The sequence below is a fragment of the Coturnix japonica genome, chromosome Z, assembly GCF_054131305.1.
Source record: "Coturnix japonica strain WE chromosome Z, WE-NBRP24, whole genome shotgun sequence".
Classification (NCBI taxonomy): domain Eukaryota; kingdom Metazoa; phylum Chordata; class Aves; order Galliformes; family Phasianidae; genus Coturnix; species Coturnix japonica.
The window spans coordinates 52,937,624-52,965,016 of record NC_140702.1 but is presented as its reverse complement, the minus strand read 5'-3'; the positions used below and the strand labels follow the sequence as shown (position 1 = coordinate 52,965,016).

General features: G+C 37.9%; 1 protein-coding gene across 7 annotated transcripts in view; it reads right to left on the bottom strand.

Annotated features, from left to right (window-relative positions):
- Nucleotides 1-3,040: 3,040 nt before the first annotated feature.
- NNT (nicotinamide nucleotide transhydrogenase) overlaps nt 3,041-27,393 on the bottom strand; it is a 44,388-nt gene continuing 20,035 nt past the window's right edge. For 6 of the 7 annotated variants that reach the window (XM_015848654.3, XM_085529574.1, XM_085529572.1 and 3 more), the window contains exons 13-22: nt 26,578-26,723; nt 25,666-25,861; nt 23,848-24,081; nt 21,945-22,105; nt 21,285-21,464; nt 15,701-15,860; nt 14,844-14,925; nt 6,349-6,467; nt 6,038-6,153; nt 3,041-5,238 (exon numbers count right to left, since the gene is read on the bottom strand). In XM_015848654.3, coding sequence (XP_015704140.2) covers nt 5,089-5,238; nt 6,038-6,153; nt 6,349-6,467; nt 14,844-14,925; nt 15,701-15,860; nt 21,285-21,464; nt 21,945-22,105; nt 23,848-24,081; nt 25,666-25,861; nt 26,578-26,723 — 1,544 coding nt within the window. In that variant the 3' untranslated portion in view covers nt 3,041-5,088. Of the gene's footprint in view, nt 5,239-6,037; nt 6,154-6,348; nt 6,468-14,843; nt 14,926-15,700; nt 15,861-17,762; nt 21,465-21,944; nt 22,106-23,847; nt 24,082-25,665; nt 25,862-26,577; nt 26,724-27,393 lie in introns of all 7 variants that reach the window. The other variant, XR_014939634.1, reaches the window with a different exon arrangement.

Below are 27,393 nucleotides of genomic sequence, written 5' to 3'. Positions count from 1 at the left end.
TCTATTCTATAGCAATACATGTATTTATACATATGTTTTATCTCAGCAGCTACAAAGAAGGTGGACTATTTAAGTCATTACCATTTCTCATTTAAGAAAATTAATTACAAATAATTAAATGCTAGAGTAGAAGGGAGTAAATTAAGCCCCATGTTTCTTTTATTATGGAATTGCAGGGTTTGAGATGGACCTCTAAAGATCATGGAGTCCAACCCCCTGCTAATGCAGGTTCCCTAGTGCAGATTACACAGGGAAATGTCCCTCCTTAAATAAGAACTGGTAAGATCCCCTCTCAACCTTCTCTAGGTTGAATGGCCCCAGGTCTCTCAACCTTCCTTCATATGGGAGATGTTCCATGTCCCTCATCTTTGTTGCCCTTTGTTGGACTTTCTCTAGATGATCCCTATTTTCCTTGAACTGGAATTGGACCCAGTATTCCAGACGTGGCCTGACCAGGGCAGAGTACAGGGGCTGATCAACTCCCTCAACCTCTGGCCACAATTTTTAATGCACCTCAGGATACCAGGGGTTGGTCTTCTTGGCCATAAGGGCATACTGCTGGCCCATGGTCAACCCTTGTCCACCAGAACAGGCATGTCCTTATCCACAGAGCTTGGAATGTGTGGGGGGGGAGCAGTGAATGTTACGTACCTTAACTTCAGCAAGGCATCTGACACTGATTCCTATAACATCCTTGCAGGTAAGCTCAGATGTGGCTATGTGGCTGGTACTGGATCTGGTCTTGTTTAATATCTTTGTCAGTGACTTGGATGAAGGGATAGTGTCCACCTTCAGCAAGTTTGCTGATGATACAAAGCTGGGAGGCGTGGCTGACAAACTGGAGGGCTGCATGCCATTCAGCAAGACCTGGACAGGATGGAGAACTGAGCACAGAGGAACCTTATGAAGCTGAACAAAGGCAAATGCTGAATCCTACACCTGAGGAGGAATAACTGCATGCATCAGTACAGATTATGGGCTGACCTGATGGAGGGGAGCTCTGAGGATAAGAACATTTCAAGGCAGTGAAACTGCTTGAGCCGAAGTAGACTCAATTCCCAACTTCCCTATTTGAATAGTCCAGAATCTCATGCTTTCCAGGAGGAACTGACAGAGCAGGACAGGTATTACTCATTAGATTATTATATGGTTCATAAAATTCCAGACTTAAAGAAGAGCTTGATTTTAGAAAGGCCTTTGAAAAGGTCGCCCACAATAACCATACAGCTTGCAGAGGAGGAATATCAGTAAGTAGTAAATTGGTTGATCTCCCAGGTTTAGATGGTTGTGATTGCAGCAGAAAGCCAAGCTACTGATAAGGCAGCAGTAGCACCTTGTGAGAAAGTCAGCATGGAAGTCATTACTCTCTGTATTGCCTTCATTATTACCAGGACAATGGGAAGGAAAGCACACTCAACAAGTTCAGAGATCTTAGCAAACTGCAGGCAGTGGGATACACCAGAAGGACTTCTGGGTGCTGAAGAAACAGGGAGGTAGGCATCTCATTAAGTACAGTCAAATAGAAAGTGCACTATTTAGGACTGAATAACCCCACAAAACAGTGCAGGCTTGACTAGCTAGAAAATAATTCTGCAAAAGACAAGTTGAACACGAACTTTGCAGCAAAGGCCAGCTGGTAAGCATACAGCCAACAGGTGAGGGATAATTCCTGCGTACTTTGTTCTTGTGACATTACATTTGGATTAGTTTGGCCAGAACAACAAACCATCAACATTCCAGAGTGACCCAAACCAGGAGCCACTGTGCACACATGACACAGAAAGAACAGGGAAGGGGGGGAAAAAAGGCAGTTCATCTGCTAAGAAGGATGAGGGAAGAATCTTCCTGTTGTTTTTGACATGAGGGTGGAGAAAGGCTCATTAAAAGCATTAGGCTCAGTAATGCATACAGAAGAAATAAAAAATACAAAATAAAAAATAAAAAAATACAGGACAGGTAACAGGTGATGCAATTTCCAGAGACTTCAGTGATATTCATATCAAAGTCTGTAACAATCATATCTAAAACTGAATCTGTTTTGACCAGAGGGTTGGAGTACCTAAATTCGTCTGAAACTTTAATAGCATGCAATTTAAAACAGAAAAGTTCTGCAGGTGAACATGCCCTCCTTCATTTTTGCTCCAACACTTTGCCATGATTGATCAGAACATTTTCATAGTTTGCTTGATGCAGGCCAGATTTAATAACTCTTAGGTGATAACAGGCAGCAGCAGAGGGCAAACTGAAATAATCAAACTAGCAGTCAGATGCACAGAAAGCAAAGGCTGTGGCTCTGCTATTTGCCCAACTGCAAATCTAGGACGTTGGCACATGCTTCGCAGGGGAGCAACTCAAAGCAAAAGGAGAGATGACTTCATGAATCAGCACTAGGCTGCAGCTTCTAAAAGAGACCTCAAGTCTCAGCTTGAATAAAGCTGGAAGAAACTATAAAAGCTGCACATCAGACATCAACTATAAAACTAGATTATCAGATGGTAAACATGGGCCTACATTCAACTAATGAGGTTAAACAAGGCCAAGTGCAAGGCCTTGCACCTTTGTCGAGGCCCTGTACCCGAGTACAAACTGGGAGAAGTTGTCCCTGGTGAATGACAAGCTGGATGTGACCCAGCAGTATGTGACAGGAGGCCAAAAGTACCACAGGCTGCTCAAATGACAGGGTGGCCAGCAAGAAGAGGGAGGTGACTACCTCATTATTCATTTAGCATTCATTTCAAAGCTGGGTACTGAAACCAACACAACTACCTTACTCACCTTGTTAAACTAGTAACTGATTATCAACTGCTGTAGGTTGTCTAAACTTCCTCATTTCCTAGAATAGGCTAAAGGCAAGTTTCTAAGGTCAAGCAATACCATTCATACTTCATATAAGTATTTTAAGAATCATCCAGATTTAAAGGGAAACACATACATACATATTACACTACATTTTTGATCTTGCAAATTCCCAGGAAGAGCCCAAGACTATCGAGGATACACCAGATATCCTATTCCTCGAGGAAACACAACAGGACAGAAATGACAGAAAAATAACTGATTTTTTATTAGTACAACAACTACCTAACTTTCCATGTTAAAGCACCGTTTTAATGATCAGACTGGTACCTCTAATCCAACGGTACATTGTTGTCTTCAAATATAAAAGAGAAAAGAATACTCTCAGTGTCCCCACTGTTTTGTTTTAATACGAGAGTTGAGTCTGGGATTGAATACTTATAAGCAAAGACATGTTGCATACTAAAGATATATATCTGAAGTTTATCAAGACAGAAAAAACTAATGCATTAGGATGCTAAATCCCTTCAAATCCCTTTTTTGCTTAACTGTGAATGAGACAGAGGATCATTTCTTAGTATTTCCTACTTCACTCATTTCACTTTTTTTTTTTTTTTTGCATACCTTAAAGTTGAACATGATATTAAGAGATCACACACTACATTAAAACATTGCAGCAGCTTTGTTTGAAGTTGTAATTTAATTACAAGTACTTTCCTGCAGCGTACAACATGTTAATGCCTACATAATTATTTTTACTTTCAAATCATACAAAAAAGATTTGCAAAAGGGTAGCTTTTACATACTGTTACATTTCTTCCTGCATTACCTATTTAAAGTCCATGTTTTAAGTGATCTTCACATAAAAATAGAGGTAGCTACGTGGAAATACTATGTTTTGTATGAGGTCTCAATACACTGCATACTACAAAGATGTTTGTTCTGTCAGTACAGATGGACTTATTTCAAGACTTACCTGATAGTAAGTTATTATCCCCAATATAAAAATGTTTTCTACACAAGTAAAACTATTCCTATTTAGCCTTTGTCACCATGGACAGTTGCTACATCATTATGCAAACATGATAAATGCATTTTATTAAGCAAATATTTGAGTTCCACTCAACTACACTTAGCATAATAAAAATAAAACAGCAATCTATGTCATAATTTAATTCTTTGCTGAATTTATTGTGGGAATTTAAACAGTGCCTTAAACTGGATTAAGGAGAAGTCAAATAATCAAAACACTGGATTTTAAGTTTGGTACATTTCTGTGCTGTCCAAGAAACAGCTTATTTTAAAAATAAGAAAAATCTAATAAGCTCCAGCATCTTAAATATGTTTAAATATGTTTGAAAGTGCCTTTTTCAGCATCACAAATATGTTGATTAAGGAAGCATTACTAAATTTTAAAACAGTAAATATGTTTAAATATCTAAGTGAACAAAAACTGAAAGACTGCAGTCCAGATTCTGTTAACAGTCTAGATATGCAAAGTGTTTTGACTGTACAGAACTGGATCATGTTTAAAAAGGCAACAACTGGAAAAGATGGAGAATCTAATACCTGCTGCAAAATTAAGCACTGCAGGTATATACTTCCTTGTCAGGTTTGAAGATCACTTGGTAGGTTCCTGAAATCCCAGTTTTATTCTACATAATCTAAGCGGGCACTACAAAAAAGCTGAACTGTATTTTAAAGAAGAGTGAATTTCCTATACTCCTGATTCACAGCATCCATACAATCCACAAAAGCAATAGTTCAACTCTTTACAGAGATTTAACATGATATTATGACCAGAATCCCAAATCATGTAAGCATTTATTTGCATCTGTTCACATCTGGTTGCATTTTTACTTTATATTTTGATGAAATAAATAGCTATTTTTGTTCATACTGGCCAAAGGACAACTTTAATGATAAGAAAGAATAAATCTTGGCACAGTAATTTTTAGTGAATTTCTATGATAGAAGTATAGATAGAAGAAAAAAAAAAAAAAAACACTTAAAGATAACAAAAAGTAATTACCTCCTTCTTCCAACAGCTCTATGTTAACCTTAGAAAGCCTATTTTCATTCATATGCATTGCCTCATAGGAGATTTAGTTTGATGGGCTGATGTGCCCATCCTTTCATAAGGACCTACATCTCTCAATCAACTACATCTCCTAGGAGTCAATGCTGTCTTCTGCAGATGTCAGCTGCATCATTATAGTAAGAAACACTTCCAAATCTTGTTTTCTGTGACTACAGTTTTGTAATTATTGTGAGCTGAACAGAAATTAGTATTTAGCTTTGATATGATTCCCTGGCTTTGGCCTGCAGGGCATCACAAGTCTTCTTAGCATCTCCCAACAGCATGGCAGTATTGGGTTTGTAGAAGATTGGATTGTCCACAGCTGCATATCCAACACCCAAAGATCTCTTCATTACGATGACCTGCATATAAGGAGATCATGTTTGACATAGCAAAAACCATCCATCACACTCCCCTCAAAACCAGGAAAGAAAACCAATATACTTGATGCAATGATGTTTCCTGCTTATCCAGAGTACTACTCTGGATTAATTCATATATTGTCTTAAGTAAAGTTCTAAAGCTTTAGCCCATGAAATATCGAATCAGTAAATGGCTGCACCTTCAGGAAAGACAATGAGCTCTATCAACATGTACAGTTTAGGTCTCAAATTTCAACACATATGGATAAAACATAATCTATGTTTCTGACAGTGAGTACTTGACTCTCAAGAATACGTGAGGTCAGATGATGCTGGGCAAAACAGGTGAAGTACCTGCCAGATCCATCTAAACAGACTAAGTTGTCTATTCAACACAGACATTCATATTTATGTATCTGCAGCTCAATACTAAAGGTGCCTATCAAAATTCCTGTAAACTTAACAGAAATGCTTCAAGGCTGCAGATGTGAGCAGAACATCCTTCGTTCCAGTCACATCTGTGGGCAGAAGTACACTCATTGGTCTTTCTGACTGAAGTCAGGTAGTCTCACTAAAGCACTCACTGATCACCATAAAATCATGAACACCATCACAACTGCAGAAAACTGACATTTGTTGGACAAAACCAACAAAAACTGAAGAAAAAATTAATACGGAAATCAGAACAGTAAAAAAAAAAAAAAAATCTCATTAGCTTCTCCTATAAACAGTTGCTTGGTTTTTTTTTTAAATGAGTCCATAGGCAAGAATGTGCTGACACAACATTGTTCAATCTCACCTGTTTGGACTTCCAGACCTCAAGAACTGGCATTCCAGCTATGATCGAGTTTGGATCTTCCTGAGCTGCTGAATTAACAGTATCATTCGCACCAATTACAAGAACCAAGTCAGTGTCTGCAGCCAGAAAAAGAAAACAAAAGTGAATAATATTACCTGAAACTTGAACACTGAGGCTGATGTACAGCCCGAGAAACTGTATGACTGGACTGGTTTTGTTCCTAAAATGCTTGTACAATGTAAAAACAAAATCAAATCAAAATCTGCAAGAACACATGCAATCTACTAGAAACTTATAGCTTGCATACTAACCTGGGAAGTCTTCATTGATCTCATCCATTTCCAGAACAATATCGTAGGGAACACCAGCTTCTGCTAGGAGTACATTCAGCTGACCAGGCATACGGCCAGCCACAGGGTGAATGCCAAATCTAAAAGAAAGCCCAGATCCATTAATAAGAATCGGCCATTCGGCTTTATATAGTGAAATTATCACCTGCAACCTCAAAGGCCAATGAAAAGTTTAAGCATATGTGAATCAGTAGAAGGAAATGGTTAAACATTTCATCTCCCAGTTGATCAGGGAACTGAGTGGGTGGGAAAAGGAACAAGGCCAATTGATTTGACTCTTCACCTAGACAGCAGCTGCTCCTTTTCAGGAAGCTTAGAGGTATGACTGACACAATAGCTCAGCAAAGAAAAAAATTAGACTGAATTTCCAGTAAAACTGAAGAGACTAGGAAAACATTTTTAATCTTTCCATCATAAGACTCTTAGAAATCCACCACAGCTGCAAGAACAGCGGCTTTGGAGAGCCTGCCACAATAGCAACAGCACACACATTTCTAAAGACAGCACAGAAGGAACCAGCAGCCACAAATATCAGGAAACATTACTGCAGGATGGAACAACAATTTAAGCCTTTCACCCAGCAGTAGCTTATAAAAAAAAACAAACTTGGTGGATTTTCTTCAACTACTTTTAAAATAACAGTTCTACTTTATCATTTTTTTCTGGCTACAGCCACCAGCCCAAGCCACATCTCACACAGCAAGCACTTGCATTCACCTTGCAAGTGGTAACATGTTTAAAACCTCACAACTGACATCTTTCATTCTTTATGAATAAGCCTGTCTGGGGCATTACAAACCCTCACATTAATATGCTTCACAGGTCCCTCACATCACTGAGAAGTGAATGTACTGCAAAGTGAACAGGCCACAATTCAGGCACTCTTCATGAAAGGGCTAGAAGACTGCACAGCCCTCCTGAAACAAAAGCACTGGAAACAGTAAACTCATGGATTTCTGAAGAAAAATTTCTGAACGGAAATCTAAGAGAGTCAGGAATGCAATAATGCAGACAGAATTCTTCAGAAAGGAATGAGAGACTGATAAATCAGCTTCCCATGTCTGAAGGATTGCCACATATTTCTGTTTTCAGCTTTACTGTGATTGAGGTGGATAATACATGACTGAGGGACCACAAGTCACAGTACAGATACATCCTTAAAAGGACAACTGGGCACTCCATCACAACATTAACACAATGCAAAGATGAGATCATTAGAAATCCATAAACAAAATTAAGGACATATAATTAATCCACAAAACACTTCATATACTGCAATTTTAAGCAGTCAAAACGTAGAACAGCTAGCTTAATAGGAATGCTTTATTTAAAGACAGAGAATAGTCTGTATTCAGCTGGTAAACATTTTGAATCCTGATGCAAAGGACAATACCTAGAATCAGGAAAAGGAGAGCAAATACTGGATAAGACACCCACAATTAAAGCTTTGCACCAATCACTCAGGAATATAAACCACATGTAGTACTGCAGCCAGCCCTACTCTAAAAAAAATTCAACCACTTGCAATACAGTAGAACTCTTATTCTGAAGTACACTCTGAAAGAAAAAAGAAAAAGAAAAAAAAGAAAAAAAGAAAAAATAAAACTATCACTTCTTTGGCAGTGAAAAGTAATTTTCCAACAAAATTCTCTTTTGTTTCTAATAAAATGATTTGAGCTTCTTTGTGAAGAAAACTGCTTTGGCAATACACTAAACAAAATACTCGTGAGGTTTCTATTAAGTACTATATACATATACAATCTTATTTCAAAGCCTGGAAAGCCAAAATTTAAGCTGCCAAGAGAATGAATTTCACCTTTGACTTCACCATTCCTGGCAAGAGGCAGAGGGAAAAAAAAAAAACAAAAAAAAAAACAGAATGGGACAAATGATCTTCGTTCAGGAAGTTATGGCATGAACAATCAGCAGCTAAAGACTTCTGACAGACCCTGCTTAAAACCACACACTGTGTATTCACAAAGTTTGAGAAAGCCACTCTCACAAATGCTTTCTGGTCAAATACTGAAATGACTCCCAGAAGCCTATGCTGAAGGCCTGCTAACCGAGTATGACAGTAACCTGCCAGTGCCTCTTGACACTGGACACACAAGCATGTCAAAAAGATTCATCAGAAATATATCTTATGAAATTATAAAACCCTAAAATGAGGATAAGAAATACACACGCAGAGGAATAAAATTAGCCAGTCCAATCATAAGTAGAATTTAGGGAAGGATGGAAAAGAGAGATCTAAAACCCCTAATGTGTTGCAGAACATCTAACAAAAGCTGCATATCTTGCTTCTGACTCACAGGAGCAGCAGTTCTTCAAAGCTACATGGTTTATGGCAAAAATCATTTTGTCACATATGCTTTTTTGGATGTTGAAAATATGAACCTCATTGTATTTAAAAATTCAAAACATGAATGACTTTATAGAAGAGGCACACTGCACAAAAAAAAATTATAAAGTGAAAAATCACTGAATTTCTTTGGTCGGTTTTTATTATCAGTGACACAACTTCCTTTGCTATTTTTTCTTTTAATCAAGAAGAAATCTTATATTCTTGACTTTCCGTTTACCTGACATTAAGTTTTCAGTCTAGATTTACCTTACCCAGAACAAAGACACAAAATCCTGTTGTGTCTGACTTAAAACACTATTCTGGTAGGTCACTGAATCACAGATCCACCATAAATTTTCAGTCTCAGCCCTGACTCAGAGGTTTACTTACCACTCCCACTGTCAGATATACTGAGGATAGCACACATGTATACCACTGATCGACTTCACACATAGCAGTATGGGTACCAAACAAGGATACACAGCCTCTTTTCATCCCCTTTGAGTATTCATAAAGACAACACATCACATTGAAAACAAACTATGAACCTTTTAACATTTTCTTTCCCTTAAAAAACTAAAACGTCTCTAAAACAAGCATGGCGTATCTAGAATCACAGAATCATAGAATCACTCACCTGGGAACAGACCTTAAAGATCATCAAATCCAACCACAACCTGACCATACTACCCTAACAACCCTCCACTAAATCGTGTCCCTGAGTACCACGTCCACACAGATTTTAAACACATCCAGGGATGGTGACTCAACCACCTCCATGGGGACCCTATTCCAGTGCTTAACTACCCTTTCTGTTATGAAGTTTTTCCTGATATCCAACCTAAACCTCCACTGGTGAAGCTTGTGGCCATTTCCCCTCATCCTGTCACCTTCCACCAGAGAGAAAAGACCAACCCCACTCTCTCTGCCATCACCTTTCTGGTATTGGAAGAGCATGATAAGGTTTCCCCTCAGCCTTCTCTTCCCCAGGCTAAACAGCCCCAGTTCCTTCAGTCTCTCCTCATAGAGTTGATTCTCCAAGCCCTTCACAAGCCTTGTTGCCCTTCTCTGGACCTGCCCCAGCACCTCAGTGTCCTTTCTGTACTGAGGTGCCCAAAACTGAGCACTGTACTCGAGCTGCTGAGTACAGGGGCAGAATTACTTCCCTAGTAATTCTCACCACACCATTCCTGAAAAAGCCCTCCCTAGAACAGAAACTATTGTAAAATCAAAATCAAAACTATTGCACTAAAATTACTGAAAAGCCTCAAGATGGAAATACTATTTTCTATAGCAAAAGTGCCCAGGTAGTATTATTGTACTCAATACTGTAAGAGCAAATGTGTACCTAAACCAACATGGAAGCGTTTCAGGATCGCTTTAACTACGAGAAGTCAGAATTCCTGTCATTACCATTCAGGTATTCCAGAGTTTGAATCTTGATATGTGTTATCTTCAGTGCAGCACAGTTTTTAAATATCACGATATGATTCTCCCATCACACATCGCAGACGACTATGCAGATTCCTAGCATCAAAGTACACTACTAGCTCAAGTAAGGCATACATGCCTCAGCTATGGGATGTCCCCAGAAGCAGTACTTGAGAATGGACGAAGCTCAGAGGCTCTGCTGGAGCCAGGTTTGCTAAACAGAATTGTACTGTATTTAGTATAAGTGAAGTATTAGTATTAGTATAAGTGAAGGCTAGTATTGGCTTTGTATTTTCAGCCACTACAGCGAGTTTAACAAAGCAAGGGCAAAATCAAAATATATGGCATGCCAAGAACCCAACAGCAGGAAATACTGAACGTATCTCCAAAAAGCATCACAAACTGATGCAGTAAAGTGACTTCCTTCAAGCTGAGCTGATCCATTGGCGTACCTACAATATACTTACAGAAGCATGCAGCTACAGCTGCAGATCATACAGCAAGGTTTGGTGGTTCTCTCTAGCTACACAGATACATTACTTGTGATAACAGATGCACTAGACAGACTTTGTTTGTCCCTCCATCAGCAGTATTAATAATTCAGAACCTGCCTGATTAATACGTCTACGATACAGGCTGAGAACTGACACATAACCTACCGAGTGTCTTCCTAATAATACTACATCTGCTTCCAAGAAACCTGAGTCAATGCTCATTGTTCTTGAATTGCCACTCAGCACAGGGGCACCAGTTTCTATTTCATGTATACCTGAGTTATGCAATATGTGAAGTCTGTTTAAGACAGCATCTTTACTGCTCAGTCTTTACAACTCCACCAGGTTTTCTTGCAGAGGAATAAAAGAACGGTAACTTGAAATTACATAATTTGAGCTTATCAGCTGAATGTTACAAATAGAAATGTATAAGCAGTACTCATGCACATTTTACTCAAACATACAGCACCATTGAGAAAAAACATATATCTGACTAGAGACCAGCCATAGAGGTAAAAATAAAAATTCAAAAATGCAGATTCAACACTAAATCCATCCGACACATTTTTAAATAAATAAGAAACCCATAAGTGTTTCCATGTGTTTTTCTTTAAAAAAATCAGATTCTCCAGCATCACAGGACAGAAACTGAAGCCCTCCAAAACATCTACTTATAAAAATAATGTTAAGAAGGAAGAAAAGAAAAAAACAGCATTTTAACAGCTAATCTGAAAGGGTATTAAAGAAGTCATCTGTATTTCCCAGTAACTATTAAAGTTAAAATGAAAATATACATATACATATGTATTTATGTATATATATATACATATATACATATCTATCTTAATTATAAGTTAGTCTTAGAAAGACCACACAAAACATAGTTTTAGGAGTTCCTTCACCCTAAGATTTGATTTCTTTTCAGAAGCTCTGTATTCAGGAAATCAAAATAAATTCATAGAAAAATTCTTAGGCATGCAACGCTGAGGAAAAAACTAAACTTTTTAGAATGTATGCAATTTAAGTGTAACATTAAAAAAATTAAATATTCTACATATAATTTTTTTCTAGAATATAATTTAAGTACTAATGAATTATTAAGAATGCTATATAAAAAAGCAGAATTTCACAAGCAGGAACCTTTACAAGTAGCATGTAGTCAAAGAAATATACCACAGTGGGAGCCTTCCACAATTTACTCAGTTGCAGTTTTGTGGAAACAGAACTAGCTATAGAACAAGCATTTTTTCTACAAGTCCAATGAATTTAGCCTGCAAAAAGTTTTGTTGTTTTGCCCAAGCAAGGAAAAGCTACACTGAAGGCTCACCAATTTTCAATGTGATCCTATGTATTAATGCGTTAAAGATGTGATCTACTGCAGGATCATCTCAAGTAAGTGATTATATCAGCTATGCAATGCAATGACTGGAACCATCTGAGTTTCTAAACTCTCCTGTATTTCTAAATTGAAATCCCAGTCATAGAAGTCTTTGCATCATATTATATAATCTGCACTCTTCACTACGTACGTTATGGCCATATGCATAGTAAATGAAAACAACAGTGTGTCTAAACCAATTGTGAGCCATGATGCAAAAAAAGACCATATGACAGATGCAGTTTTTCTTGGCACAGTATGGGCATTGCAAATTGATGACAATCGTATGTCCATGCTGGCACCTTTCCACAGCGGATATGTGAGAGTGTCACTACATCTGGATGGTGAGTGTAGTGGGGTCCTGAGGCGCTTCAACCCCATTGCAACCAGAGGGACAGCAGCTGCACTTAATGAACACCGTGGGAGCTCCGCAAAGTGATGAAAGGCCTAAATTACCACAGACTGTAAATACAGATTTATTTCATTAAAATACTAGGTAACCACTACAGTGATCCCTTCCTGAAAGTGACTCATTTCAAGTATAAGCTGGTAAATTCAAGAATTCATTCATGCTTCTCTCTTGCAAGGCCAACATGAGAAGGCAAAAATCAACAATCTCCTGTATCATCAAGATTATTTAAGAGGGAAAAAAAAAAAAAGAAAAAAAGAAAAGAAAAGAAAAGAAAAGGGGAAGGGGAAGGGGAAGGGGAAGGGAAAAGAAAAGGGGAAGGGGAAGGGGAAGGGGAAGGGGAAGGGGAAGGGGTGAAAAGAAAAGAAAAGAAAAAAAGAAAAGAAAAGAAAAGAAAAGAAAAGAAAAGAAAAGAAAAGAAAAGAAAAGAAAAGAAAAGAAAAGAAAAGAAAAGAAAAGAAAAGAAAAAGAAAAAGAAAAAGAAAAAGAAAAAGAAAAAGAAAAAGAAAAAGAAAAAGAAAAAGAAAAAGAAAAAGAAAAAGAAAAGAAAGCTTGCCCACACAGAAGCTCAGAAAGGAAAGCCAAAAGCACACAACACCATCATTGTGCTAGCCAAAATGGTTTTTCTAGGCTCTGTGTACAGCTAGCAGGTCTTGTCTAACTGAATGTAATCTGGACACAGTTTTTGCTAAACCTAGAAACATAAATAATTAAAATAACTCCTGTAAGAAGACAGATCAATATGCACCCTCATTTCTCATGAATGCATGTGCAAATACCTCTTTAAAGCCATGTTACATGCAGAATTGCAACACTAGATAAACACCTACAGAGTTGTTGCTGAACTCTATAACAACTTTGTTCTTATTTGCACAATACATGCTGTAAAATACTGTGATGACCTATATAAATGTTTTCAAAGAGCTTGTAAAAACAGAAGAAAAAAAAATCAAAACAACAAAAAAATCATTATTTACTAAAGTACCGATTCCAAAGGCGTCACCAGTTAATAAATTAACACATGCAAATCAGAGAATGAGTTTTTCTAGCCAGCATGCATCCAAATATATTCTTTCAAATTAAATCTGAGTTTTAATTAATTTAAACATATTAAATTACTATAATTAGAAAATATTTTACCAAACACTTAGCAAGGGAGGCATAATACTAACCTTTCCATATTTTCAGTACCTCTAGGATGCATGGCAATTTGAAGAAGCAAAGAGCTTGAGACCAATACCTGCACCTAAGAATTCTCTCTGCTTTTTGGAGCCACATACCAGCAGAATAAATCCACAGCAAAAGTCACAGCCACTCCAAAAAAACATCCACGCAACAATCAAAGAAGACTAATAACTCTTGTTTGCTAAAGCAAAAACTTAAAGAAGCACAGTAAAACTAAGTCTGAGATGCTTATGGATCTGGGATATCTGTCATGACACAAAGGCTGAGCAAGATTGGATTCCTTAGCGTGGAAAAGAGAATGCTCAGGGGAGGCATCACTTTAACACAGTGATTCTGTGAAGAATCACATTACATTAAAATCATGATAGATGTTTACAGACCTTTCTGTCTCCACTGCCTTCTAAACAAATTAGGCTGTAGAAATCTCAGATGTGAGATTAGACACCACAGCCCTAATGCTTGGAGAAAATAAAGGGAAATCAAGCACTATATCCTTCCTTTGGAAGTTCTGCTGCAAAAGTAAAATCACCTGAATTGATCATTGAGGATTCTGGAGGAACGTTAACAAGCTAAGTATCTAATTTTAACAGGCAGATTGTTTGCAGCACATCTTACTCCAAACACAGGTGCCACTCTCAACCATCTGCACAGCACTTCTCATCAGTAATCACTGAACATCATTAGCTATTCCACAGCACAGAAAACTGCCAGTAGAAGACAGGAGAGCAGAGGCAAGGTAGACTGGATTTTTTATTTTTAATCCAGGATGGAGTCTACATAAACATTCTAATAGGAATTGATTTATTTTATTTTACATCCATGTTATTTACTATTGCTGCTTTGTAGTAGGAAGCATTGCTTCCATTAATGTAAATAAGTTATCCCAGGAAATAAAGCCCTACGTTCTCGGTGCAAAGGCTGCTCACTACCTGATACACTTTTCCACTTTACATGAGTCTGGCTGAAGAAAACATTTTCTCCATATTGCAAAAGGTCTATATTTCCTGCCAATGATCCCTTACCATCCCCACTACAGCCCTTCAGCTAATCCCCAGCAGTGTAACAAACAGAGGAGATAACTTCCTAAGGGAATTCACTCAGAGACCAGCTTAAGAATGATAGATTAAAAGAAAAAATAAACCAAAGTATACACTTGCACATCATCTTAAGGGAATGAAAAAAGCTGTAATAGTTTTCACCAAGAAAAGTACTTACCTAACATTTTTCCCTTGTTCTCTCAACATCTTCACTAGATCAGCTATGGGATACTGAGCTTTTGCTGCACACAAACCATAGCCTGAAAGAATTCCAAAGTTTTAAGCTAATTTGTTATTTCAGCATAGACAGAAAATTATAGTAAGTATACTAAATATATTTCCCACACAAAAACTATCATATTTCTTATATGATATTGTAATTAAAATTTTATATATAACATGTATGAATATACATATCTATATTATATACCCATGTGTGTAATATATATGTAGTATATATATAAAATACATATACACTCTTGAGGAGTTTTTCAGTCTGATCACTGCAATTTACCTCTTCTTTATAGGGTACTGACCAATAACAGTACAACAGTTAGGCCAGTCAAGATATAAAATAACTTGCTTCAGCTTCGCAGAAATCTGTTCCTTGCTCAAACAGAAAAAGAAGCATTTATTTCTAGCACTCTTCTCATTCCAGTGCTAAAATATAATTTAACACTATAGCTGTGACCATTCAGCTGAAGAAAGTATGTATCAAACTCACCTGACATCCCTGACATCTCTGAACAGGAAAAGTAACACTGAATCATATGAGCCTATGGCCAACATAGGAGTTAGATGGAACTCAGGGATTTGTCTACTTTAATTCCAGTATTTACTGGATACCGACATAGATCTGGTGTTTGTTTTCAGGTTTTTCAGCAATTGCAATACAGAATCAAGCAAGTAAAGCATAAGAAATACCCTCAGTAACTTAAGTGATAGACAATTATTTTCAAGACAGCAGTTTCCTGTTTTGTTTTAAGGTATTTGTTTTAACAATACACCTTCTGCTATGAATCAAGAATGTCCTACCTGGAGTAATAATAATGCTATTTGCTTCTTTTATCATTTCAATTGCATTGTCCACATTAATTTCTGTGTGGGTTCCAGTGATTTCCATAGGCTTTCCACCAGCTGTTGATGTGGTGCCATAGCCCCCTAGAATCACATTTGCAAGGGAACGATTCATAGCCTGAAAGACAAGGGGTTTTTGCTCAGCTAAAGATGAAATCCAAAGAAAAAACAGAGTAGACTTTCACAAAGGAAATGTCTGGAAATATTAAAGCTTTCCTGATATTAGTCATTACACGCTGGTTTTGCCTGCTGACAACTCAAAACTTCTTAGAATAGGGTCCTTAAAACAGGCACCCTGATTAAAACAACAGCAGCCAAACATCCATTTCTAACATGTAATACTACGAAGACAATGACAGATAATCAGCATTTCACCAAGGCAGATAACAGAACAACACATGAAAAAAAGCTTCAGCAAATATTGGTCTCATTCTGTTCTTAAAGTTGAGAGATATAAAAGGATAATATATTAAAGACAGAAATTTCATACACACATATATAAAGGTTCCTCAAAAAGTAATGCCTCCTATTTCTATGGAAAATACAACAGATCCCAAAAACAAAATAGTAGAATTTCAGAGAGGAAAAATCTCAGCTGCAAAATACTACGTTTCAAAACAGCAACTAGCACTAGCTACACGTTTTCACCAGGGACCAACTAGAGCCTGTAGGCCACACTCATAAAAATATGAACCAGGGGAGGTGACCCAGGGTTTCACAGCTGTTATAATAGCACTGTTGCCAGGAAAATGTTGACCATGTGTCAGTCCATGTTTCAATAATCCAAACAGATGAGAGTCAGAAGGCACCAAATCCGGACTATACAGTCAGTGGATACAGTAGGACAGTCTGGCCAAGACTGTTAACATGTTTCACAGTCTTCAAAGCAGACTGAGCCTGGGGTTACCATCATGCATAGGCTGCCTTCTTCTCTGGCCTGACTCTAGAAGAGTGAATCTTCAAGTTTGTCAGAGTCAACACTTCGTCCAGGATTCAGAAACTCCATTACCACCCCTTTCCTATCCCTCGATACAGGGCACATCACATCACTGCTGAATGCTGTGTCTTGAACTTTTTCTTCTACAGAGAATTTAAAAATTGCTACTCTATGAACTGTCTTTTTGACTCCAGCTCATAGCAGTGACCATGTCCATCACCAGTAATAATGGGATCTGGGAAACTGTCTCCTTCACATTCAATAGGGTCCTGACAAACTTGCACCCAGTATTCTTTCTTTTCCTGTGTGAGCATTCATGGGATCCACTTGGCATAATAAATGTGACATTCCAACACTACCACCATCACTTCCAACACACTGAAGCCAATACTCAGCACCACACACACAGTTCCCTGATCATAATGCACTGATTTATGAGGAGTTGATCAAGATGCTCTTCCTTACGTGGTGTGACAACTGTGCAGGGCCACCTGGAACATGGGTTCTTTCATGTCACTGTCTCCACCACTGAAACACACCACCCACCACCTCACTGTGCTTGCATACACTGTTTGGTTTACATCAACATTCAGCAAGTATCAATTAATGTCAAAGGAGCTATTTCTTCCATACAGAGGAATTCAGTAACACACCTCTGCTTCATATGCTCTTCCATGTCAAGCACCATTGTCTTAGACTGTCCCTCTGCTGCCATCTGGCACACAGAAACAAAATGTAAATGGAACACTGGTGAGAAGGTTCAGTTTCTATAGCCATACCAGCTACATCTGCCTCTCTGATGTTGTGGGCGAACATAACTAAATAGGAGGCATTACTTTCAGAGCTGTTCTCATATATACACTCACATTATTATTATTATTATTTAAGACTTTTTTCTAAGTTCTTAAGCAATTCAAGATGTAAGCACAGAATTCCATGTAAACCACATGACTTACAGGCAGTACAGAAGCAAAGCTCCTACAGGATCACAACAGAAAAGAACAAAGCTAAGTAGCCACACAAAACTAACCAAATGCTAACTCAAAACAAACTTTAAGGAACCAAAGGGGACCATTAACTTACTCACAGAGCACCAAGTGGAAACAACAGATCTTAAACTAGGAGCTTTAAGAGGAGAACACATCCTGAAAATTCATCTCTGGATACACAGCCAGTAAAAGACGCTGGCTAAATGCTTTCACTGGCATGTCTCCTCGTGAGTGCGGTCCCAAAGCAATATCTGGAAGTAGGCAAAACTTGTAATTGCAGTAAACAATAGTTTAGAAGCAAGAACGGAACAGGCATAAATTGCTTCTTTAATTAAACATGTGTGTCCTACACTTGCTGTGCTAGCTCATAAACCGCAGTAGAACTTAAGAACAGATCTAGAGAGACGCACATACGAGCAAGAGGAAAAACCTCACACAAAAGTATGCTTCCAAGTGTCCATGCTCTACCAATAGATAAAATCATGCAACCTCACAGCTTTCTGTTACAGCCTAACAAGAAGCTCCACTCTCTGAAACTCACCATCCAGCAAATAAGCACAAAAAAGATTGTAGAACTACTTCTGTTTATCCTTACACATTATCACTGTTCCAGCTACTGCAAGGATGACACACAACTCAGCCCAAACACAGGCTTTGTGAAATCGGCATTTTCTACTGGCTGCAGTGGGCAGCAGTTCATATCCTCTAAAAGCACAATGCCTTTGATATGTATCACAATATTAAACCTTTAAACAGGAAAACAGACTAGGGTACCATAGCACTTACAACTGATAAGACTGTTTTAGACAGAAGAATACACTTCTCAGATGATGCACACTGAACTTACAAGAACCAAAACACTTTCAATTCTTATCTAAACTAAAAGGCTGCAGCAAGGCCAGGCCAATGTAAAGAAAACAAGGAAAAAAGGAAAAAAAAGAAAAAAAGGAAAAAAGAAAAAAGAAAATATGAAAAAATGAAAAAGATTCTAATAATATCTGAAGTCTGAGAAATCACATAAAGCACACGTGAAATCAACAGACTCTTGCCTGAACCACAGAAGGCTTCAAAGTGAGCCAAAACCTCATTAAGCAACAATTAACCAAAGCAGCAATGACCTACTCAGCACAGTGATAGTGTTTTTAAGTCTTCAACAGCCTTATTCACATTCTTTACCACCACAGATCACACACATATAGTAATAAAGTGCAGGCTTCAGCACTGCATTTATTCACATATAACAGAACTACCAGCAAAAAAAAGCTCTATGTACTGCGTACACACAGGTAATACTGCTTGGAGCTTCCACACCAGGAAAAGCCAAGGCCTTGATCTCTGAGAACTACAAACTTCTTCCACAGCAAACTGCACCCACATAAAGAGCACAGCTGCAATACATAAGGATGCAGCATATGTAAAATTAGCAGTCTGTCCGTTGTCTTACTGCTTCAACCCCAACTGATGGTTCCTCTCCTATCTGAAGCATATTCTCCATCCCTATGCATAATGATCCTAATAACTACAGCTGTAAACACCAACTATTCACCACAAAAATAGGGAGAAAGGTTAATTGAAACAACTGTTGTGAAAAAAGGCATGTTGCATTAACACTTTAAAAAGTGGTCAAAATGCACAAAAAGAGTGAGGAGCAAAGCTCTTGCCTTCTTATTTGAGAACTGAGTTCTTTGTCTTTAACTCATCCTAAATATACACACAAAGGGGGGATGGACAAAAAAAATACTGATCAGTAAGATGTAAGTGCAAATATTTTAAAAGATTATGCAAATAGATGTTGGTGAGTTTTACCAACTCAGTTTTAAGAGATTATGTGGACACATTTCAAGTTAATAAGCTACAGTTGATTTTCCTTCGTTGTTTTTTGTTGTTTCCTTTTTCTTTTTTCTTTTTTTTTTTTTTTTAAAAAAAAGTAACTGGAGAAATTGTAAGAAGAAGCATTCATCCATTAAGACACTTCTGCAAATACCCTCTCATCTGCACTAGGAGAGTTTCACTACATTGCTTCATCAGCACAGGTTACAACAGCCTAAAGCAGATTTATTGGAACCACTGGAATTTTGAAACATTTTTTCCTCCTAACATACAGATTGAGGAAAGTAATATTACTGAACCCTTTAATTGTAACAATGCCTTGAAAAGCAATCACTTCCTTTAAATGAAGCAAAACACAAAATAAAAATGTTGGGACATAAAAATCTTATTCTATTTATTGTACAAAGTTATACAAACTGATTTTAATTTTTACCAGCTAATCAACTTTAGTTGTCTTAGCCTATGTGAAGTAGCGCAAGGCATCTAGAATATTACCTAAAAAACTCAATTTCCTAAAGGTTGAGAAATACATAGAGTAAAACCCTTCTGTCACTGAAAAAAAGTTTTGTTATATTTTTTTAATTAAATCCTAGTGTTTCCTAGGGAAGTATGACAAAATTCTGTGCTAGAAATAAAAGACAGAAGTTAGAGAAAAGATATTAAGCTATATGATGACCATGCCTGGGGGAAAATACATATTCAGTAGATCCTGTTTTCACTAGGACTTATTAAAAATCTGATATTTACTTTAAAGAACATACTTTTCAAATATGCGTTGCCCTGTAAGCAACATCTTTCCACTGAAATGATCTAAACTGCTGACTGAATGCAGGTATTTAAATTTAAACAGATGTTCCATGAGCTACAAAATTCTATTTCCTTTCGATAAGTGGATACAAAACACTTAAGAAAGAAAAAGCTTCTTTAAAATTCCTATATGGGGCTGTCTACTTGAACTCCCCTCCATGAAATTGCACAAATAATGTTTTTAAGCTTACCTGAAACTACTCCTTACTCCCAATATGATAACAATATTATTTTACTGAAAGAGACAGAGTAAAAGAAGATGGCCAGGGCTAACCATAGGAAAGCTTCAAGGCAGCACAGCTGCAACAATTACCATACAAGAATGCAAAAGAACTGAAACAAAATCACACAAAAGAGAATCAGGTTGGTGGCTGCTGCAGTTTTCTTGCTCTGTCTTGGAAAACAGAAGGGAAAGAAATACAGGTAGAGAAAAAAGATCTGTGTGTGAATTATCTAGGAAAAAACAGAAGTCTATTAATAATGCATCATGATTACACCAACTGTAGTTCAAGTTTACTTGGACACATGTACTACTATTTACAACAAATTAGTATAAGCTTGCTGCCACCCAGTGGTACTTCAAAGTAACTGTTTTGTGAAGAACGCTCCATCCCACGCTGCAGAAAAGGAAGTTGAGATTACTCTCCAACCACTTTCTTTATGGAAGACACTACACAAAATACATTCTACTGATAATTTAGATTTAATTTAATTTTAACTACAGTGTAAAGTGTCACAACTACAGTGACAAGAGAACAAGTAATCATACCTACTCGAGCTTAGATTAAAATCCCAAATGCCCAAAATAATGCAATGTCTTTCCTTTTTAGGATTTGAAGTAGGTCTTTCTTCAGATCAAAGGAGTATTACTTCTAAATACCTAGCACCCTTCTCTTCCAATTACTTATCTTTCTTCTGAACATTCTAAATTAGGCTTTTCATTACTCAGAAAAAAGCACAATTTCTGCTCACTTCTTACCACACACATGATGTAAGAGAGGATGGCCCCAGAGGATCCAATGAGTGCACCAACAATTGTCAGCAAGTTGTTGTTCAGCAGGAAGCCCTCAGCACACAAGGCCCATCCAGAATAACTGTTCAGCACAGTAATAACTACAGGCATGTCAGCACCTCCAATAGCTGCTGTTAAAGTGACACCCTGGAAAAGGAAAGCATAAGCTAGGACTAAAGAGAACATGTAGAAAGGAGAGTCTGCCTGCAGCTTTGAAAAAAATAAATGCAAAGTTATTTAATAATGAATTTGTGTCTTTTCAATATAAAAGAAATCAAGCTCATGCTGGATGACAAGAAGGTGCTCCACTGTCCTTATCTGTGTTTACTTACATATCTTTACTCACAAAACCAATGCTTCAGTTCCATGGATTTTTAAAGATGAACATTCTGAAAGTATTTTAAAATATCAATTTGTCATATGATTCATATAAAGTTGTTAAGTTCTGTTTTACAGCTTGATTTTGGAAAGTCAGATAGTATTTACTACTGAAATTTAATATACAGGTACTACATAAGATAATGGTGACTCAGCATGCTAAAATACAATCATTAAGTGGAAATCTGCAAAGCTAGAGAACAAACTCCTTGTTTTACTTATTCTACTTTCTATAATTCCCCAACTTACCATTATGGCTGAGAGAGCTGACACAGAACCAAGACAAGTAATCCCTGTAGTATAACTAGGATCCATCATGTATGGAATCATTCCGCCAAAACTGGCAGCCAGTAACCCTGCATTCAGCGCATGTCGACCGGGCAAGAGTAGAGGCGCAGAATTCAGGATACCTACGATCAGATTAATGTGTAGAGATCGACATACATATGTGCACAGTCTTGTCTCTTGCTTCAGAAAAGACTGAATAGCTCAACAAAAGAAAACTGTAGGAGCTGGGAGTGAAGAGGAAGTGGAAGGATAAAGGGGGTGGAAAGAAAAGCTGAAACTCAGACCCTGTGCAGACTCAGGACCGCAACACATGTAGATTCTCAAATACTCCCATTTAAACACTTGTTGTGTTTCCTAATCTTTCTTCATTTCAGAAAAATCAATCTAAAGATATATTTTCCTCTCAAAAATACTTTATTTTCTGGTTTTGATATTTCTGCTTTCCAAGCCTCTGCAAGCTATACGCTACGGAGCTCCATAACAAACTCCTAGCCAGAATTTCTTACTACAAGCACTACCAGTCTCTCCAAAAACTGATAATAAAAACAGATGACCACACACACTGCTGCTTTCAATTGCTTTAAATTCACCAGTACCCTCAGCTACACAGGCTTCCCCACAGCTTCCCAAACCGGCAGAGACTTGAAAGGAAAAGAGGTTGAGGTATTTCTGAGACTAATTTCAAAATGACAAACATAACCTTATTTTTACCACAGCTCGCATTTTGTTTCTCAGTTGTTTGTGTGACTGTTTTGGTTTTCTTTTTCCTTTTTTAAAATACAGCAGCAAAAACTAAAAATAACTCAAATTACTTTTGCTTTCCATAATTACTAATTAAGCGTCTCAAGAAAAAAAAAATAAAGAACGGATAGACTCGGGACATGGAAGCCAAGAGTGCAACCTACAACAACAAGTTCAGTAGTACAGAAAAGCTTATTGTGATGACGTTGATTTATTCAGCATGAAAATGGAAGAGGAAAAGTAAAGGCAGTGAGGTCATCAAGTACATATGTACCCATCAGCAGGAGCGTGTGAAGACAGGAGAGACAGAGACGAAGAAGATGAAGAAGAAATCAGAATAAGTTGGTAAGTAGTCAAGCAGAATACATGCTACTGACAAAACCTTCAAAAGATTATTACAGAACACAGCTTTTCATCCATGATACGCTTCCTCCTTCATTGGCTGATCTCAAACACTGAAGAAAGTAAACAGATGTTTCCCAAAGAAACTACTGCAAGGTTGTAGAAGGATTAGCAATAGGAAGCTCTTGGCTGGAAGATTTAAGGGACAATTCTTATCTGTCTCTCAAAAGCTGTGCCCTTACAAAATCAAAAATAAATGTAATAAGGAAACACTCACATGCACAAGAATCAGGAAATAGTGTGTGTTTAATTTAGAACACTTATTAAAACATTAAGAGGCACAAAGTATGGACATATATATATATTATATATATTATACATATTGCACATATATATATTATGTATAATATAAGTATTATATAATATATATTTATATAATATATAAATATTATATATAAATATATATTTATATTTATTATATATATAATTATATATATATAATTTCTGTCAGGTACAGCTGATTTTACACTCTAGACAAGATGAGCTGACGAATGCTTACAAGATTTGGTAATTAATAAAGGTAATATGTCCAAACACTGAAAGGAAACCATTCATAAAGCTGTACACAAGAAAGAAGATAATTAAAAAGAAAACACCAGATTGAACAGAATTAAGTAAGCTTTCTTTCCAGTTACACACTGGACTGTCAAAACTATATCCATATGGAAAAAAAAAAAACAAAACCTTCAATAAATACTTAGCTATGAATGGAGCGTCTCACCTTGCAGCTTTCCATAAGCAATAAGAGAGCCACTGAAAGTCACTCCTCCAATGTACGTTCCAAGGTATGCCACAATCTTAGTCAGGTTTGCAGCTGGGTCCGTAGCAAAGTGAGGAAACTCAATCATGTATTCTGCTACACAGGTGAGCACAGCAGCCAAACCAACCAAACTATGAAAAGCAGCTACTAACTGAGGCAGATCTGTAATCTGGATGCGTTTAGCAATTGTCAGACCTATTGAGAATTGAAGACACAAGGGAATTCTTAAGAACACGATCTGTGAAATTAGAAGTTGATGCATCATTGCATTGTCCACTGAATTCATGGTAAAGACGAAACTGTTATTGTTAAAAAAAAACTTCAGAACTAGAAATCACTGAGCGTGACAATAGAAAGCTGTACGCATTTACTCTGTGCAGGAAGGATACTGTATAAACTAGGAAGCCAATTAAAGCACACATTCTGGATGCTTAATTAAGAAATACAGAATTTTCTGTGGAGAAAGCACAGTATAAAAAAAATAATTTGGCAGCATCCACTCAGCACTACTGCATGCTCACATTCCCTATCACAAATGATGCCCTCCTGCTTTCCACCAGTCTCCCCATCATTCTCTTGATCCATTAATAAACTGTCCTGAGACTTGTAATTTTTTATTCACATACTTGCAAAATAACAAGCAATAGATGTAAGATAGTGAACTGGACCTATGTGGCAATACTTAGCTAGCAGGGTTCTGCAGGCATGGGGTCTGTTGTGCTCTGCTCACAGCTGCCTCATGTCAAGTCACAGAATCAAAGGTGTTGGAAGGGACCTCTGAAGACCAGGTAAATCTAATCCCTGTGCTAAAGTAAGCTCCCCCCACCCTTTTATACAGAGTCAAGCCATAAGCAACACTGGGTGTGATCTTGGAGAACAGCTATAACAAAGGCAAAAACTACTGTGCATCAGCAGCTGGGAGAGAAGCTTAGAAAAATAGTCCTGCAAGCACCAAGGTTAGTGCAGGAGGTACTCCGGGCATGGAGCAATAATTTCCTGTAGCCCAGGAGAGGCCCTCAGTGAAACAGCATGGCCCCATACAGACCACAGGCATCACACATAGCAAATCTCCACCAGAAGCCACAGAGCAGCAGCAGATGCAGCATGAAGGCGACCCCAGCCTGTGAAGAATCCACAAAGGAGTAGCCCCAGGCCAGAGAAGCAGCCTGTGAGGAGCAGCTTGTAGTGGAGCAGGTGGGCTGGGGGAGCTGCCACCTGTGTGTAGTCATACTGGAGCAGGGCCTAATGCATGGGCCCTGTGAGCCACAGTGCTTGGAGAGCTGCAGCCTGTAGGAAGCCCATGAGGTTCTGTTCAGAATGGATGAAATCCAGTGGGAGGCAGACTGTGTGGAGCAGGGGCAGAGAGTGACCGTGGGGGAACAATAGAGATGAAGCATCACATTACTGACTGACCCCCATTCCCTGGACCACTCAGCAGGAGGAGGCAGGAAAGATGGGGGTGGGGGGATTGTTCAGTTCTCACTGCCCTGGTCTGCTAGCAATAGGCAACAAATTACATTAATCTCTCAGTGCTGCATCTGTTTTTGCCTGTGACAATAACTGGTGAGTGATTTCCATCCTTATCTCAGTGCTTGAGTCTTTCAGTGTATTTTCTTCTGAGGAGCAAGACAGCTCTGTGGTGGAGCTCAGCTACCCATGAAGGTGAAACCACCACAATCAGTCAACACACCGGACCTACACAAAATATGGTATATCTAGAGCTTACATAAATGTAGGTGCTGAACACATATTCATTATTTTAAAGAATGATATACATACCTAGGGTGCCACCAAGTGCCATTGCACCTGACATCTGAGCCAACAATTCGGGTGAAGGTTTAAGGCCTCCTAGAGTTGCTGCTAAGCCTCCTGCAACACCAATCATTCCCAAAGCATTTCCAAGACGAGCTGTTCCTTGGGTGGACAGACCAGCTAGGGCACCAACACAGCATAAGCCAGAGCCCAGATACATCATCTTTAAAGAAAGAACATTGATATGCATACATCATGTAGAGGCACAAAGTGTACAATATTATCAGGAACTTTCTCATTATTACACAGCATTTTCTACACAACATCAAATGGCTTGTAACTGAAACTCTTGACTGTGAAAATGTGTCGAAGAGATGTGATTTTAACCAATTAAAACACATTATTTATTAAAATTTTCTCTATGTCTTACAAGTTATTTTATGTGCTCCTCTGTTTCCCTCATCAGGAAACTGGAAGCTTCCGCAAGGTCTCCACTCAGTATGCTCTTCTCTGAGCTGAACAAACCAAGAGACCTCAGCCCCTCCTCTCACACCTTGCCCTCTAGACTTCTCATAAATCTTCATATCCCTCCTTTGGATACTCTTTAATAGTTTTATGTCCTTGTACTGTAGTGCTCAAAACTGCACTCATGCTAGAGCACAGAGCAGGTGACTATAGTAAATTTACAATTTAAGCTGTAATATAAGAAGGCTGCCCAATGAATAACAAGTTACTTGCAGCTTCTGAGAAAATAATAAGCTTTTAAAATCAGCAGAATCAGTAATTAAAAGATAATCAACTTCAGATTGGCCTTGTGGGATTATGGAACAGGTGAAAAATGCTAATAGCTAATGTCCTGTTTATATCTCTACAGAGTCAGTACTGAAGAAGCATATCACACTGGAAACAGCGAGCTAAGTGCTACAGTTATCTTCTTACCTGTTCAATGCTATAGCCACCAGTGAGAGCAGCTGCATAGCCTCCTACAAATACACCACCAGGAAGGAGGTACAAGTAGTTGTATTCAGGAGGATCTGTGGGACGTTTGAACATATCCAGCATTCTTTGTGTAACTAGAAACCCACCTAGCAAAAAAAGAAATCAACAATTAAAAAAACAATCAAATCTGGAACTTAGTACGTGCCGAGCTACAAGACAAGTACTTGGTTAAATCATATTACTGCACAAAGCTATTAATCAGCACTAACTAAACTTTTAGAAAGTGAGTAAACTGGAAATAAAAACCATAATCAGGGTGAGATGCTGTTGCTGAAAAGGAGTGTGAAATCTTGGAAGACTTGCTCTGGCTTCATACTCTATGCTGACAAGAGTGTATAGGCCAGCTTACAACTCTGCCCTTCTGCCTGTATACACTGCCAACAAACAGTATTTCTAAGCCACATGACTTATTTTCACATTTGTATCATTAAGCTGAGACTTCTGAAGATCAAGCATAATTTTTTTCCATGCCACTGTTACATTTCTCAAGTGGAAAAAGGGATACAAGTCAAATGCTGTACCATCTTGGGGTATAAAGGAAAATACATTTCACACAGTCATCACTCAAGTAATACTGTAAAAGAAAAATGCACACTTAAAACCCTTCCTTAAAAAAATAAGTTACACCACAGGGAGTGAGAGCTAGACGTATTAGCTATTGATAGATTTGTTTTGCTTATTTTTCCCTTTATTGATGGGTGCTATTCAATCCTATTGCCAGTACAGTAACTCCAATTTTATCCATTTAAAGGTAAA